This window comes from Danio rerio, chromosome 25 (assembly GCF_049306965.1).
Source record: "Danio rerio strain Tuebingen ecotype United States chromosome 25, GRCz12tu, whole genome shotgun sequence".
Lineage (NCBI taxonomy): Eukaryota > Metazoa > Chordata > Actinopteri > Cypriniformes > Danionidae > Danio > Danio rerio.
The window spans coordinates 8,563,484-8,582,309 of record NC_133200.1 but is presented as its reverse complement, the minus strand read 5'-3'; the positions used below and the strand labels follow the sequence as shown (position 1 = coordinate 8,582,309).

General features: G+C 36.6%; 1 protein-coding gene across 1 annotated transcript; it reads right to left on the bottom strand.

Moving 5' to 3' along the window:
- Positions 1-80: 80 nt before the first annotated feature.
- Positions 81-8,893, bottom strand: mdkb (midkine b). Its single transcript, NM_131716.1, is given in 4 exon segments — positions 81-808; positions 884-1,051; positions 1,130-1,209; positions 8,847-8,893. Coding segments are annotated over 3 exon segments (444 nt in total). The 5' UTR covers position 1,209; positions 8,847-8,893; the 3' UTR covers positions 81-611.
- Positions 8,894-18,826: the final 9,933 nt, after the last annotated feature.

Sequence of the window (18,826 nt, the reverse complement as noted above, 5' to 3'; positions counted from 1 at the left end):
TTAAAGTCGCACCATTAAACATGTTTGATGCGTATTTTTACAAACGTGTAAAACTGTTTCCAGAAAGGCACCAGAAAGTATTATTGAAAATACACTTTCATTTATTCACAACCTGCAGAAGTAATCCGTTAGTGATGTCAATTTTGATTGTACATCCATCAAATCTAAAAACATAAACATTTATAAACATAGGTACTTATATAGGCCGTTACCACCAGGAGCAGTGTTTTAAACATTCACCTTACATGTTATGACATCCATTCAATCTCGTTGTCATTTACAGATCACTTTAGGGGGGGGGGAGGGGGGGGGGGGGGGGGCATAATTAGGATCTTGCCAGTTTTCCTCTTTAGTAAAGACAATTTGTTAGACGACAGATTTCGCTGCGGCCTGTTTGATACATGCAAAAGTCAATTACAATTAAAAACCTGCTACAAATTACAACAGCATAGACACGTACATTTACTAATTACAAAACGAAGAAGGTGGGAATAAAAACAATAGGTAGGGCTACAGTTTTGTTTTATTCCTCTCAGCATTCACCATTTGGAGGATTTGGGCGTGTCACGTAGGAATGTACCACTGAGAGGGCAGTAGGGGTGCTCGCCAAGTTAGTTTTCCTTCCCTTTTCCTTTCTTCTTCTCGCCTCCCTTGGGTTTGGGGGTCTTTGGGGTGCAAGGTTTGGACACTTTAATGGTGGTCTGGCATTCAGCGTTGAACAGCGCCTTCTTCAATGTCCCAGACCTGCTTCTGGTTCCTGTAGTAGTGTCACATTCGGCCCAACGACCAAACTTGTACTTGCAATCGGCTACAAATAAGAACAAACAAAGCTAAGTGGTCTGTCGGAATGTATTTATACATGATGAACTGCATAACTGCTTACCGCCAAAGTCCTTCTTCCAGTTGCATGGGACTTTGCACTTGGTTTTCTTGGTTTGTTCGTTGCAGGTTGCCTCTCGGATGCCATTTCCACAGTCTCCGCTATTGGGCACGCATTTCCCATACTGCCATTCACTGCACTCAGCATCTGCTTTGGGCTCTTTGCCCTTTTCTGTTGCAAAATGTGAGTATTATTATAAATAAACATGCATCAAAGGAGTATGTCTTGTAAATATTTTGAGATAAGAACCTTTTTTCTTCATACTGGCTTCAACAGTGATCATCGAGACCACCACCAGCACAAGAGCTATAGAGAACAAACTCCGCATTCTGTGAAGAAATGACATCAGGTTAAATTATGCAGATCATAAATATGTATGGATACATATTTAGAAATGTATGATTTCCCTTTAAGCACATGACAACCAAATGCAGGGTTACAGGACTGTATGTATGTGGACGCAAAGTGTGTTTCTATACAAAGTGACATGATAATGAATCTTCAGTTGTAAACGGGCACCATTTGAGTACATTGTGGTCCTGTTAACACTGTAGAAAACACAGTTACTCTTATCTCGCCTGTTCACTAAAGCAGGTGGTCCAGATGGTGAAAGACAACAGGCAGCCTAAACTACATCTGTTTATTTGCCCGAGTATTCACACTAGCCCCTTTCACACAAGGATGCTGGTAAATATCTGGAAAATTTCCGGATTGACTTTACCGGTAGATTCATAAAAGCGCTGTTCACACGGGCGAGGACGTTACGGAATTTTTCCAAAAAGGAGCGTTCACACATCCACTCCAAAATAGCGGTAAATTCTGACATCATTAACCTAGAAATGAGCTCTGAACGACTGTGCTTGTATTTGTAAACATTTAAATACATTGCAAATTCTGTGGATGGATCAGTATTGTGAACAACTTCGATGAACATATGAAGGAACACTTCCGCATGTATAGATGTACGTAATATGTGTGTGTGCTGGCGCTCACTGGCTGCTTCACAGGCACACGCATCAGAGCTTGAAGGTTAACACACAACGGCTTATCATAAGCATTTTATCGATATTTTTTTCCACAGTTGGCATTAAGAAGGAACATATAATCGTTATCTGACTAACATCTAGCAGCTAAAAGTGTCTGCTCAACTGATTGGCTGAAGTAGACGTCTCATGACTCTATCCGCCAATCTTCCTTCTGCGTTACCGCCAATAGGGTATATGCCGAAGCATGCTAATAGGACTTTTAATTTGCCAGTAACCTGGATTGTTTTCGGCGAACTGTATGCCATTGCAAAATCGGCGCGTTTAAGGTCTGTTTTTAAAAAAATCAGCAATCTCCACTGGCTGAGTGATATTCGATATAAAGTGGGAGTCAGATTGTACAAGAAGCCCTGCAGTAAATTACATTTTCCCCGCCATGTATTTATAATATGAGCATTTATTTTACCCCAGTATATTCAATGGAGCTTCTGCGCTAATCTGCCAATTCTGACGGCCGCGTGCGAGCAAACAGCTTTTTGTCTCGTTTTATGCTTAAGCAACTAAATGGATGCCAAAGTCTGTTTAACTGATTGTATTTGAATTACATTACAACCTCGATACTTTAAAAGGAACCATATTAAATGGAAAAAATTCACGATAACAGGTTACCGGAAGTGTATCAGCATGGGAAACGCATTAGCTCGGCATATACCCTATTTTCAATTACCGGCAATTTTCAAGAAAGGTCTGTATGTGTGAACAGGCCTTTTTTGAAAATACCGGTAAATTCGTTCCGGCCATTTTCTGGAAAGAGAAGTTGTAACATTACTGTTAATTTGCTGGCATGCTGCGCTGTGTGAACGCAGAAGAAAGATTGCTGGAAAGAGCGCGTGCACATCTAGAATGCGCTGACGTGAGACGTCTACTTTAGTCAATCAAATCAAACGCATTCACATCCGCACGGTTTCTGATAATAAAAGCCTTTGAATATTTTTCCAGACACATTTAGCTTCTGGATGTTAGTCAGATAACGATTATATGTTCCTTCTTAATGCCAACTGTGTAAATTAATTAATTAATTATCGATAAGATGTTTAGGATAAGCCGCTGTTTGTTTACCTTCAAGCTCTGCTTCCTTCAGTTGCTTGACGTGTCGCGTGTGCCGTGAAGCAGCCATTGAGAGCCAGCACACACACATCTCGACATGCAGAATTGTTCCTCCATATGTTCATCGAAGTTGTACACAATACTGATCCATCCGCAGAGTTTGTGATGTAGTCAAATGTTTACAAATACAAGCGCAGCCGCTTACAGCTCATTTCTGGTTAATGATGTCAGAATTTTCCCGCTATTTTGGAATGGATGTGTGAACGCTCCTTTCCGGAAAAATTCCCTAACGTCCTCGTCTGTGTGAACAGCGCTTTTATGAATCTACCGCTAAAGTCAATCCGGATATTTTCTGGATACTTACCAGTATCACTGTGTGAAAGTGGCTATTATCTGCTGTTAAGGCTGGTTTTGGCACGTTTTTCCACCCAAACAAACTGTTACAGTCTTCTAAAAGTCTGTTCACACTGAAGACGATGGCTGTAATGATGATTATGTGCTTTGTGTAAAACGTTGCACGCATTCCTGACTATGTAGTATCTGAATGTAGTACGTGAGCTGAGTAGCAAGTTCAAAATATAGTCTAGTTGATGAGAATACCCTGACTCCAAGCCTCTGAAGCATGCGTTAATGGACACTTTACTATCCCATTAGGCCACAGGAGAGGATTTATGAATGGAAGTGACAGAATTGACACCGTCATGGGATAATGACAATAGGCCAGATGCAAAAGGTACGAATTCTCGTCATACTACCCACATTTATATACCTACTTATTTCACGGTTGTTAGGAAAATTTTAATTTACTACTCTGATAGTAGTCATTTTTGGATGCACTGATAGTTCTTAAAATTAAAAAAAAAAAAGTTCAAACCACAAGTTTAACTAAACTGACACACAGAAATGATGTTGGTGGAGTGATGCTAATATAGCTACCATAAACCTATAGTTTCCGTTCTTGATCTCAATGCATCTTAAAGGGTACATGAACCAGAAGTTGAGACTTTTATTTCAGAATGTTGATGTACTTCTAGCTGAAATGAAAATTTTTTTTTGTTGCTCTACATTCCCTCATAGCAAACTAAATGTAAGATGAGTGTGGTTACGAGTATTGTGGCTGAAGCATCAAACTGACGTCAACAGATTAGCACCACCTTCTAAAGGTAGAAGCAAATTGATAGACTTGTGGCCCGTTTCCACTGAATGGTACGGTACGGTACAGTATGGTTCGGTGCGCTTTTATGGCCGTTTTCACTGTCAAAAAGTACCCAAAAGTGAACCATACCATACCACTTAGCCTGACAAAATGGTACCAAAAGGCGGAGCTAGACACGCAGCTGAACGCTATTGGTTTACAGACAAAGTCCCTCGCCCATACACAAGCAGGAGAATGAAATCAAAGAAACCGCCATTTTTATATACACAGCCGAGACAGTACATCGTAATGCAATATGCATAAAATAACGAGCTGTGTTTGACCCAGGCTCAAACAAACCTCGTCGTTGTCATGATGTACAGCCGCAAAGCCAAAAAGAACAAAATCTGCCTTGTCCTGTTGTTGTTTTACAAGGTTGTCTAAAAGTGGAGCAGTTTCACTATCTCCAGGGAGCTCACAATTGCACGTGTACACAACTATATTTGAAATAAAGAACTTCTTGAGCTGATGATAATATCGTGTGAGTGATTATTGAAGTGCTTCTGACATCAGTTCCTTTTAGAAACAAATGCGAGAGTGAAGGAACAAATTACTCTTTCACCAACCTAAACCATAAACAGATAGCCATGTTTATCATCGCCTTTTGGACCGTTATGGAATTGGAATGACAGAATTACTTTCTAACAGAGGTTGCATGTGCTGGTGAAGACTGGGCTTCGGGCCTGCTTTAGAAAAAAACTGGTACAGAAGTGCCAGTGATGCCTTCGTATAGAGATTTCCAATCCCTGTGCAATGGAGAGCATAAAGAGGAAAAAATGCAAATGGCGAACTTAATTCTGTGAAAAACGCTTGAGGAAGGGCAAACTTCTGGTGAACTTTTCAAATAGTGACATGTTTAAATGATGAGCCAACTGCTTATGCACAATGCACAACTTGTAAGTGAATTGAGTAAACTCACTGTGGACCACATAAAGCTTGGATATCAGGTCATTTAAAAACTAAAACTTACATTGAAAAACTGAAACGTTTCTCTAAATTATTTTGATAAAAAAAAATTAAAAAACATAACTTTTCTATTAAATACAGATCTGGTCTATTTTAATGGCTGTAACAGTATGAGCTGTTTGGCAGTAAAGTTAGGTTTTCGGGTCAAAATTTTTGAAAAGCTGTTGGACAAGGGCAGGGCTACAGCCTGAGCGTCTCAGGCAAGGGCCGGGATGGGCTTAGACCCTGTGCAGGGCTCTAGACTTTGATTAAAGATCACCGAAACAAACTTTTATTTCTTCAGTGGATTAGCTTGCACTGATTAGTTGTTCACCTAAAGCAGGGGTCACCAATCTTGGTCCTGGAGGTCTGGTGCCCTGCAAAGTTTAGCTCCAACTTGCCTCAACACACCTGCCTGGATGTTTCAAGTATACCAAGTAAGACCTTGATTAGCTTGTTCAGGTGTGTTTGATTAGGGTTGGAGCTAACATCTCCAGGACACCGGCCCTCCAGGAACAAGTTTGATGACCACTGACCTAAAGAATAACAACATGCACTAGCGAAATAAACATTTCAGCTGGCAGTTTTCATCATTTATCAGTAGGGTTGGGTTGATAGACGATGCCATCGTCCATTGCCGATAGACTTGACGATGATGAGCCGGAATCGCGGCCCTCCACCCCAATCGCAGCATCAACCCACTCGCGAAAAATACACACGTAGGCCCCGTTTACACTAATACATCTTAATTTTAAAATGCCATTTTAGAACAAAAATGATCCACATCCACATTGGCGTTTCACCTAGCATTCTGAACAGCTCTCTGTCCACACTATACCGCTGAAAACGAACATCACATAACCACACACACAAACAGTCACGCGCTGCAGCATATGAGCATGTCTGAGCTCCAGCAGTCAGCAGGTGGTTTGAGCACAAAACCCCAGAGAGCAGTACACTTCGGACAGTTTATCAAGGATGTACCGCTGGATCGTGTCTTACTATAGTTGTTAAACGTGATATTTAATTAATCTTGTCTCTATCTAACGACTCTTCGGTCTCTTGGATCTATCAGGTAACGTGTCACAGCGTCAGTACACTCAGTCTTTCGCTTCCACGCTTGTACTTAGTAATTTTCGGGAAGACCTCAGATACTGTTGGCTGGTTCCTGTTAGTTGTGCACCTTTTTTACCAACAAAGTTTGTCGACGCCATTATAACGTCACAGATCACTCTGCCTATTAATGCCAAAGTCCCGCGGAAAAAGTGATTGACAGGTGGTCATTTGTGAGTAACTTTATTTATTTATGATTTGGTTATGGGTAAAGACCATGGGGGTCAGGTAGTTGAGACGGTATGCTACAAATAATTAATTCGTTATGAATAAATGAATTATTCATAACTAATTCAGCGCTGTCTAGGACAACGATGCCATCGTCCATCGCGATTTCACATTAGACATCGTACAATGCCAAATTGGTCGACATCGCATAACCATACTCATCAGTTCTGTTAAAAAAAAGCGATTCCTATGCATTGTATTCACACTAATTGTGTTGTTATATCGTCATCCTAACAAAATAGATATTAAATTCCACATTAACTGGAAGCTGCAGTTCATGTTTATTTATTTATTTTAATATTGTGACGCAGTTCCTATAGGAACGAAATAATTAAATGAGAAAGCAGTGGCCGTTTCTTGTTTTTTTTCCGCTGCGAGCTGATTGGATGATGTAACGTAGACATTTTATTCAGAAAGATTGGGAAAAGGGTTTGGGGGGTGTTTTTACAAACTAACAGACACCTCCTGCTCAGCATTTCTGTTTATTTTCAAAACCGACAGCTGAAGAGGCGTGGTTGGATATGTTAGCCACGCCCAATACCTCAGTCAGATGTAATCTGAGTTGAACAAAAAAAAAATGTGCATTTAGATTTCAATTAAAGATTACAAGGGCAGACACGTTTTCTTAATGACATGCACAGATCACCATGGCTAGCAATGCGAGTTTACAAAATTGGTTAGATTTGATTTAATTTGTACTTTAATGTTTTTGTTGTGGCATCTGAATGAAAGACACAGTGTACACAATGTCCTACGCCATCCATCCAAGCAGCTCGCTGTGTGTGACTCCATAAAAGAGCCTCTCTCTATATATTTTCCTCTTTTCTCGGAAGCAAAAAAAACAGCACTTCTCCTTTTCATTCTTCTCCTCCTGCCTCCATTAAAGCGGGCTCCTTTCACGGCGCGGCCCCGCGGCACGGCTCCATTCTTCAGTCACTCATAAATGTGAAGGGCTCCTCGGGGTCGGACTTTTGTGCGAGCAGAAACAGCGGTCGGCAGGGGTCCCACCCGCCTCCCCTCCCTTGCTCAGCCTCCGCGGGGAGACGGGCCAAGCACTCAAAGACCTTCAGCAGGGCCTTAGAGGAGCCTGATTCACTGGCTCCGAACAAAGCAGGATCTCGCCCGTTTTGCTTCCCTCTCTGAAAGAGCCCGAACACAGATCCCATGCTGTGCCCTGAAGAGGAGGGGGGTGGGCCTCCGCTCGACTCCTTTGAATGTTATCCCTATTTGCATTGGAGGACAAACCCGGCTCTGTTGATGGAAGAGGGGATGTGGGATGCTGCCTTTGATAAACGCAGAACTGGACATTTTGAAAACTTCCTCAAGGAGCGCAAAGTTCACCGTCGACGCCCCACCCGCATCTGGAGCGCAGAAGCTGTAGCCCTGATGTGTGTGTTGTGTGTATGTGTGCGCGGTGGGTTTTGATTTGGGAGAAGTGGGTCAGCAGTTTGCTGGCAGCTGCTGGTCCTCTTTGGCACTCCATAGCCTATCATTTTCCCTGACATCATTCATTTGCACACGAAAACACACAAACTCCACACTGAAGGCTATATCAGACGCGTGCGATAATAAAGCAGCGATGACGAAACGAGATCGCATCTCTGTGCAATGTCAAATAATCATCCAAATAGCTATAAAAATGCTGTAAAAAAATCAGTGTAAAATTGACGTTTGTTATTATCCATACGCCTTTTTTAAAGTCACAATCATAAATACGCTCTAATATATTGTAAATATGCTCAAATATATTGTAAATACGCTCAAATATATTGTAAATACGGTTAAATATATTATAAATACGCTCAAATATATTGTAAATACGGTTAAATATATTATAAATACGCTCAAATATATTGTAAATACGTTCAAATATATTATATACGGTCAAATATATTATAAATATGCTCAAATATATTGTAAATACGTTCAAATATATTATATACGGTCAAATATATTATACATACGCTCAAATATATCGTAAATACGGTCAAATATATTATAAATACGCTCAAATATATTGTAAATACGTTCAAATATATTATATACGGTCAAAGATATTATAAATACGCTCAAAAATATTGTAGCCTAAATACGGTCAAATATATTGTAAAAACGCTTAACTATATTATAAATACGCTCAAATATATTATAAATAGGTTTATAAATACGCTCAAATATATTATATACGCCTTTAATAGCCGATAAAATGACAACGTGAGCATATTTGTAAAAATCCGCTTGCATTATTTATCAGACATGTATATGTAGACTTGGCTATCATTGATCAAACGTGCTGCGTCGTGAACGCATCTTTAATATCAGTCGTTGTGTTGTGTTATGATGATGATGATGGTGATGATAATGATGCTAATGGTGATGATGAGGATGTACTTGCCTTATTGCTGTGAATATGATGCTGGGCTGTGAGCGTGTGTCTGCGTTCAGCTCTCTCTATGATCTCCGCTGCTCTTTGTGTTTCACCGAACTAGTTTGAGCTGGTCGCATAGCTGTGCACCTTCTCTCTCTCTCTCTCTCTCTCTCTCTCTCTCTCTCTCTCTCTCTCTCTCTCTCTCTCTCTCTCTCTCTCTCTCCACGTGATCTGTCTATCTGCACAATTTATGTTTTATTATCACATTGTCTGATTAAATTGTAGTGCATTAGTGGGTTTTCGTTGATGCATTTTGGTAAATGTTTTTACAAGAATATTCTGTCAATTTACCTGAATATTTCATTAATCGAGACTTTATTTTGTTTTTCATTCATTTATTTTTCTTTGGCTTACTCTCTTCATCCATTAGGAATTGCCACAATGGAATGAACCGCCAACTATTCCAATATGTGTTTTACACAGCCCAGCCTGATCTCATGAAAAAACGTAAGTATTTTTTACAATTTGCCAGTTTAGTGGCTAATTCGTACGAGTTCAGTTGTATGAAATTGTACGATTTTAAAAAGGAGGCGTGGCACCTGACCCCACCCCTAAACACAACCGTCACTGGAGGATGAGCAAGTTTTACTAAATTGAACGAATTAGATCGTACCAATTTCCTACGAATCAGCCACTAAATCAAATTTATTCGCAAGTTATGAATTGCCGTGAGATTGTGTCAAAATGCCCCTCCAAGCTGTAACCCAGTACTGGGAAACAAACACTCTTGCATTCACACACACTACGCTACGATCAATTTAGTTTATTTAGTTCACCTAAAGCACATGTGTTTGGACTATGAAGAAAATCGTAGCTTCCTGAGGAAACATACGCCAACACTGCTAGAACATGCAAACTCCACAGAAATGCCAACTGATCCAGTTGGGCTTCGAACCAGCGGCCTTCTAGCTGTGACGCGACAGTGCTAACCATGTGCATTGAGCCACCGTGCCGCCTATTTTGTTTTCATTATTAATTATCAGTTTTAACATTTGTGTGTGAAATGTTCAATTAAGCCTTAATATATACATTTTCATTTCATATCTAATTTAATACTTTAATATTTTTTTATTTTAGCTTTGTTTTATTATTATTATTACATGTATCTTTTCTATTAGCTCACTATGTAGTAGCCTATTTTTTGTAGGGGAGAGTGGGGAGGAAAGTATAATTTTTCATAAAAACCTGATAATGTTTTAGACAGAACTATGTATGTGTATATATATATATATATATATATATATATATATATATATATATATATATATATATATATATATATATATATATATGTATGTGTATTAACATGTGTGTGTATATATATATATATATATATATATATATATATATATATATATATATATATATATATATATATATATATATATATATATATATATATATGTATATATATATGTATATATGTATGTATATATATATATGTATATATATGTATGTATATATATATGTATATATATGTATATATGTGTGTATATATATATATATATATATATATATATATATATATATATATATATATATATATATATATATATATATATATATGCATGTGTGTGTGTGTGTGTGTGTATATGTGTGTGTGTATATATATATATATATATATATATATATATATATATATATATATATATTTTTTTTTTTTTTTTTTTGCAAAAAAATAAATAAATGATCATCAAATGTGATCAAGAATAAGGTTTATAAGTTTAAAATGTTTTAAAACAGAGCATGCTAATGAATTACAGTGATTTACTTCAGCTTTATCACCAAAGCCGCATGTCAGTACAATTATTAAACAAGACACTTCAGTCCTGGTTTTTTGGACATTAAATCGGGTTTATTTTGTACATTAACAAAACAGATATCCATACAGCAGTGGATATTAAAGTGTATCCAGGCACATTTGCCGTGCAAAAACAGAGCAAAGATAAATGCGTGCGCAAACTTTGAAAAGACACTGTGTGTGACTCATCGCTCTCATCAGCTCCTTAACTCCACAACAAATACATCATCTAATCATTGGTAAAGTTCTTACTGTAGTATTTCTCACAAACGTTTCGTGAGATCTGCTTCCTTCATGTCTGTCACTGTGCTGATTATCTGATGCAGCAGAGGTGGAGATTGAGGCACACTCTGACAGGCATGTGGGAAGGGTGGGTGGGGAGAACTAGCATTAAAGGCACAGGCAACAAAAACAGCCACAATTACAAATGTCTGAAAGGTATAATAAATAAACTGATGGGTGTTTTGAGCTGAAACTTTAGACACATTCTGGAGACACAAAAGACTGATCTTAAATCTTGAAAAAGGGGTAAAATAGGTGCCCTTTAAACACGAATATCTGAATTCAATCACTACAAACTCTAATGTGGAAGTGAAAAATAAGGTTTGTCTATTAGCAGTGGGACATAACAGTGTTACTTTTCTCTCCATATGAACTCTTGCCATTTAAACCTTAAACTGAATAACTCAGACATCGCAAACTTTAGGATGTGTTATTGCATTAAATAACCTGTAGATTGATCATTAGTATGATGCATGAAAAAATAAACACAACCTGTAAAAAAGAGAAAAAAATACAGTATTTTTTGCACTTAAAAACTGAAATTCTGACCTAAATGCGAGACACCATCCTGAAATCAGCTGATATTTGGCTGCTCCATCAAGGGTTGCATGCTGAATGTGCTGTTACCATTTTGAGGGATGTAAACAAAACAATGGTTCCAACATATTTCCTGATTTACATTTGTAATTTCTGTAGCTTTTGAGAATCCAAAAAGAGCCACATATGGATAAATAATGTTATGTTTTACATTAGGTTATGATTAAATGGCTTCTTGTTACAGTTAGGAAATACTTTGATAATAAACAGGAAATGTGCATGAGCAAATGACATGACCACATTGAAATGGTAGCCTGGAAATCAAATGTTGTGAGGACTTTGAGAAAATCTAGTTGTTAAATTCGTCCCATGTTCGTCCCCGCTCTCCCCTACATTGTAAAATGCTGGTTCCACACAATTGAAGATTCCAATTGTGTTGGGAAAATATGAAGGAGTTAAGTTAACTGATTAGTTTTTACAAATGTAAGTGGATTGAACATAAAACAATTAGGCTGTCACCCCCCAAAAATCAAAGGTTTATTGTTTCAGCTTATTTTAGATGAGTAGTTAGAACAGAGTGTGTGATTACTCATTTAATAACTTTACATTTAAATTGTGTAATAGTTTTTGTAACACTTGATAGGCTAGTTTCCCCCCAAACTGAACAATCTATCATTATTTACTCACCGTTCACTTATCACAAACCTGTTAGACTTTATTTTATTTTCCTCCTAAACACTACATTTATTTGAGAAATGTTGGATATCCAAATATATATTAAATATCCAAATATTAAATATCCAAATATATAGTAAATATATATTTACTATAAAAGTCAATGGTTACAGGTTAATTTTTTTTTCAAAATATCTTTTTTTTTTTAATTCAACAGAAAAAGGAATCTAGGTATGGGATAGGCTACGAGGTGAATAAATGTTCATTTTTTGAGTGAACTATGCCTTTAATAACATGGTGCCATTTATTAACTTTCTAAATAAGCATATTGTATGGTTGAAAGGGGGTTAAACTGATTTAAAGGACATCAATTGGGCTAGTGAAGGAGAGAGAAAACAGTGCCTCCAAAATGATAAATGAATCCCAATGTCAACACATCCATCATGGCCGGTAACTCGAAAGACCCTCCTAGGGAGAAGCACAGTTCAACTTTGTACACTGTTCACCACCCGGCGCTCTCAACCTTGAAAAGACGCTTTGCGATATAATGAGGGAGTAAAGACGATGACGTATGTGTGTTCAGGGCTTAGCTGGTAATGGGAAATGGCTAAATAACATTGTGGGAATTGCAATAATCACGATGGCCAGTCAAATCAATGAAGGCGGGGCTTAAATGCAGACACCAAACTTAAAAACTAAAAATATATGACGTTTGATTATTTGTTTTAAGATAGAACATTTAAAATAATGTAATGCAAATTACCATTTGTTAAATTTCGAGTTTTTGAAGTGACAAAAACAATGATACGGAGGACGAAACCTGCAAAAACAATAAATAAATAAATACGCTAATATATAAAGAAATGAGTAAATACATTTTTAAATTTCTACATAAATAGAATGATAAATAAATATAAAAATAAATAAATGTATTTGCTTTTTTCTCAGACCAACATGCTAAAGAGAGGGTATCTGTCAATCATCAGAAGGCGGTCCTTATGCCATCATAGGTTTATTATTGGAAAAATTTAGCATTGGATTTTTAGACTGAATTCTGATAGACACCCTCATTAGCATGTTGACCTGAGCTACGTTCGAGAATGAATAAACGTTTGAAAGGGGGAAAAATAAACTTTGTTCAGCATTTTCTTATTACCCTAACATTTGTGTAATTTATTTGATTATTTACCTGCCTGCACTATAAATTATTTAAATATTCATTTACCCAAGAATTTGTGGATTTTTATATATACATTTATTTATTTGCATATTTATTTATTTATGTAATGTTATATATATATATATATATGCAGAAGGGCGAGGCAGTGGCGCAGTAGGTAGTGCTGTTGCCTCACAGCAAGAAGGTTGCTGGGTCGCTGGTTCGAACTGGTTCGAGTTGGCGTTTCTGTGTGGAGTTTGCATGTTCTCCCTGCCTTCGCGCGGGTTTCCTCCGGGTGCTCCGGTTTCCCCCACAGTCCAAATACATGTGGTACAGGTGAATTGGGTTGGCTAAATTGTCCGTAGTGTATGAGTGTGTGTGTGTGATTGTGTGTGTGGATGTTTCCCAGAGATGGATTGCGGCTGGAATGGCATCCGCTGCGTAAAAACTTGCTGGATAAGTTGGCGGTTCATTCTGCTGTGGCGACCCCGGATTAATAAAGGGAATATGCCGACAAGAAAATGAATAAATCTTTTTTTGTAGGTTTCGTTCTAAATATAGCCTATTAAATGTAATGTTAGCTAGCCAAAATAGGATGTTAAAATCTAATTATTTCCCAATAGCTATCAAAAACGAATTTTAAAGTGAAAGTTTGTTTAAAAAAAGTGTAGGGAAAACTAAAAGTTAATATTAACTATTCATTAAATAAATAAATAAATAAATAAATAACAAAGCAGCTAATCAAATAAATATAACACTACCAACCGTGATGCTATCTTCTGGAACTTTTGTTAAATTGAGCAGTTTTGAAGTCTTTTAATCGACTCGCCTAACGTAAACATTAGGCCTAATAGGGTATATGCCTAGCTAGTGTTGTTTTCATACTGATAAACTTCCGGTGACCTGTTATTGTGAAGTTTTTTTCCATTTTATACGGTTCCTTTTACAGCATCAATGTTGTAAAGTCATTAAAATATATTCAGTTAAATAAACTTTGCCATTCATTTAGTTGCTCAAGTGTATAACAAGACAAAAAGCCGTTTACTTGCACGCGCCCGTCAGAATCGGCAGGCTAACGCAGAAGCTCCATTAAATATACTGGAGTAAAATAAATGCTCATATTAAAAAGACATGGCGGGGGAAATGTAATTTAATGCAGTGCTTCTTGTACAATCTGAGACCCAGTTTTTTTATCGGATATCACTCAGCAGTGGAGATCGCTGAATTTTAAAGAAAACAGACCTTAAACGCGCCCGGTTTTTGCATTGGCATACAGTTCGCCGGAAGCGCTTAACCCAGGTTACTGGCAAATTAAAAGTCCTATTAGCATGCTTCGGCATATACCCTATTCATTACTGACTGTGAAGAGATGGCTAATATGGATTCCAGCGTCAGGCTTCAGTTTACGCCAAAAAGTTGTGAGGTAAGAACTAAATATTTAATGTTTGATAGCGATTTTATTGCATACATGTAAAACCACCAACAACAGGATAATGCAAGTGGTGCTCGCTGCAGAGCCATTTGGGCGAGCTGAGCTCTAGCGAGGGGGAGCTTGAGCTTGAGCTCCACCTTTTTTGCACTTCTTCTACGAGTGATGTCACTGGGGGTAGGGTTAGGGCTGGGGTTGGTGTACGCATTAAAACAGCTTACAGGAGGCAGAACGAGAGCTCATGCTCCCCCTCGCTGGAGCTCAGCTCTGCTCAAATGGCTCTGCAGCGAGCACCCTCTCGGATAATGTGAAGCAAAGATAACGTTAGCACATGAGTAGTTACTTATCAAATTTCAGTTAGCCCTTCAACTATCAATAACCGTCACACCTCAACTTCTTGACACCGTTTATAATAAACAGCTGTTTTCAAGTATGAACTCAACACGTGAGATGACAACATTGTTTATCACTGAATGTAAAGAGACCTCTGTCAAACGTGTTTAGTCTTTTTGCTTGATGCTTTAAATGCAAAAGTAAATGCTAACGATTTATTATTTGCTGCTTTACAAACCAGATATATTAGTAACATTGAGATGTAGTGTTTTTTCATACAAAGCTTTTCATTATTGACATCCAATGAATCATCTGTGATTCATGCAGGCCTAATTCATAAACGAATGCAAGAAACATTTGTGTTTTCAACATATTATGCACACCCTCACATTTGTTCATATTTAGGCAAGGCAAGTTTATTTATTAAGCAGATTTCATATACAATGGTACTTCAAAGTGCTTTACATAAACAATAACAAAATAAACAAGAAAATAAAAAAAGATTAAAAGAAGTAAAAATGATTCAAATATGTTAGGTTATAAAATAATGAAAAAGAAAAGAAAGACATAATAGTGCAATCTGTTGGACACAGTCCTCATTGAATAAAAGCACAGCTAATCAGATGCGTTTTCATTCTTGATTTTAATGGAGCACTTCTGATCATTTCTAAAAGCTGATTCCAGCAGTGGGGGTGCAGTAGCTGAAGGCGGAGTCACCCAGCTTTGAAAGAACTCTTGGAATTCGTAATTTACTTGATTCTAATGATCTGAGAGATCTGTTAGGTTTGTATTCAGTGAGCATACCTGTAATGTATTGAGGTCATAGGCCATTTAGTGATTTATTGACAAGTAGTAATACAACAAAATCTATTCTGAATGTAACTAGGAGCCAGTGTAAAGACCTGAGGACAGGTGTGATGTGCTCTGATTTACTGGTTCTCTTGTTTTGGTCAGAACCCTGTCGTTTCGGGATGGCCAGTGAGGAGTCCATTACAGTAATCCACTCTGCTGGTGATAAAAGCATGAACAAGTTTCTCAAATCTATTTAAAACAAATAGTGAACTTTTTTTTAATTGGTGTTAATGATTTTAGTCAGACTCAGTATATAGTAAAAATTCTTTAACCCAACGTTTATTAAACATCCAGACACCACAAATTTGTTTTGAACACTTTCTTTATTCATTTTATCTTCCAAGTATACAGTAGCAAACCAGCCCCATGAGCAAATATATGACTATTCCTCTAACAAAATTCTCATCTACCCTTATAAATAAAGCATCATCTAAATTCATATCACATACAAATTGTATAGACTTTTTATATCTGAACATTTTTAAAATGTTTGACAGATTATATACATGTATAATCTATTCGGAATTGCATAGCAACTCATACAAAGCACTGACAAAATACATATTCTATCGTAAGGACATCTCACCACAAACACACTATGGCAATGCTAACAACTCAATGTTGTCAAACGGCTGCTTTTGTAAAAAGTCCAGCTTTCCTGTCTTAGTTATTATTCAAGCATTTAGTCATATTTTATTTTTGTACATGTACATAAAGTGACCCGGTTAAATACACAAGAATTTAAGCCTTGCAGACGTTGACGTAAATAGATATATATAACTCTATTAGAGGTAATGCACCGATGCAAAACTCGTGTTTAGTTTCCTCCAACAGCAATTTTGTCACTGAAAATGTGATTTATCATCCATTAAACAATTTCTTTATTATTACCGAAAGTAATACGTTGCTGCATGAGTTTATAAATTCTGTGAGGAACCTAAAATCACACTATGAGTTAAACATTTTAACACAGTTCAGTGCAAGCAATCAATGCTAAGAGATATAATCCCATTCCTGAAGCAAACTTCATTCATATAGGCGTATGATTATGGCCATAAAATAACAGCAAATCTATTGACTAACAAATGATTAATAAGAACTGATTTAATACTAAAGTCGTAATTAATGGATGTTTGTGTTACGAAGTTCAAGCATTTGCCACAAAGAGAGAAATTGGCCGTAAGCAACAGCTGAGGAAGCATTCTTAAACACAGGAGGCTATGAAACCAACGTCTAAAAGTCAAGCTAAAGGAAGCGTCCAGTGGATTCAAACTATTAGGGTATAGGCTAATGTTTCATAAACGTAATCAGAAGCAGCGCAAAACTCTCCCGTTAATCTTTCATGAGGTTTATCCGGTTTTCTTTAATAGTAGTTTTCTTTTAAACCTGAAAATGTGTTTTAGATTTATTAGTATTTATTTTATTTATAAATGATTTACTTGTAATATATATTAATATATTTTTGTTTCTGATTGTCTTATGTTTTATTAATTAATCAAAATCTACTTATCTTCATAATTAATTAATTTTGATAACTACACTCGATAATAACTAGGACTGGGCGATATGGCAAAAGTGCAATCTCGATAATTATTTTCCATTTTGAACAATAATAATATAAATTTTGATTGAAGTTGCTTCCAGATTTAAACGAGTACCCCAACAATGACGAAAGCCACAAAAATTAGAGGTTCCATTAAATGGCATAACATTTTCAGCTGATAAATTTTTGGTGGCTGAAAATTTGGTACAGAGCTATCGCTGTTAATGACGTAAATTTTATCGCGATTTGATAAAATATCAGTTATCGGCCCAGCCCAGATAAGAACAAGAGTAGTTTCCTTTTAAATCTGAAAATGTATTTTAGAATTTAGTATTTATTTAATTACAAATTATTTATTTGTAATATATTTAATATAGTATATATTTTTGCTTATGATTGTCCTATGTCCTATTAATTAAAAGAAATCTACTTATATTCAACAAAATTTTGATTCATAATTAATTTTCATTACTACACTCAATTATGACTGGGCGATATGGCAAAAATGCAATCTCGCTAATTATTTTCCATATCAAACGATAAAGATGTATGTTTCAATAGAAGTTGTTAATGCTTCCAGATTTAAAAGAGTAGCCCAACAATGACTAAAACCGCAAAAATTAGAGGATCCATTAAATGGCATAATATATTTTCGGACGAAAAACTTTCCGTGGCCGAAAATTTGGTACATCTCTAATATCAACACACTTCTAGATTCCCATTGTTGCACATTTCTGCTGTGTGATTGGCTCTTAGATCAGTAAAGAGTAAAAAAGTCAAGCGCTGTCATTGTTATTGACATAAATTTTATCGCGATTCGATATAATCCAGTTCATTGGCTCAGCCGTAATAATAACAATAGTAGTTTCTTTTTAAACCTAAAAATGTATTTTAGAATTTAGTATTTATTCATTTACAAATAATTTATTTAATATAGTATATATTTTTGTTTTTAATTGGCTTATGTTTTATTAATTAAAAGAAATCTACTTATCTTAAAAAAAAAAAAATCCTAATTAATTTTGATAACTACACTCGATAATAACTAGGACTGGGCGATATGGCAAAAATGCAATCTCGATAGCTATTTTCCATATTGAACAATAACAATATTAATTTTGATTGAAGTTGTTAAGGCTTCCAGATTTAAACAAGTACCCCAACAGCCACAAAAATTAGAGGGTCCATTAAATGGCGCAACATTTTCAGCCGATACATTTTTTAGTGGCCGAAAATTTGGTACATCTCTAATATCAACACACTATTAGATTCCCATTGTTGCACATTTCTGCTGTGTGATTGGCTTTTAGATCAATATAGAGTAAAAAAGTCATTG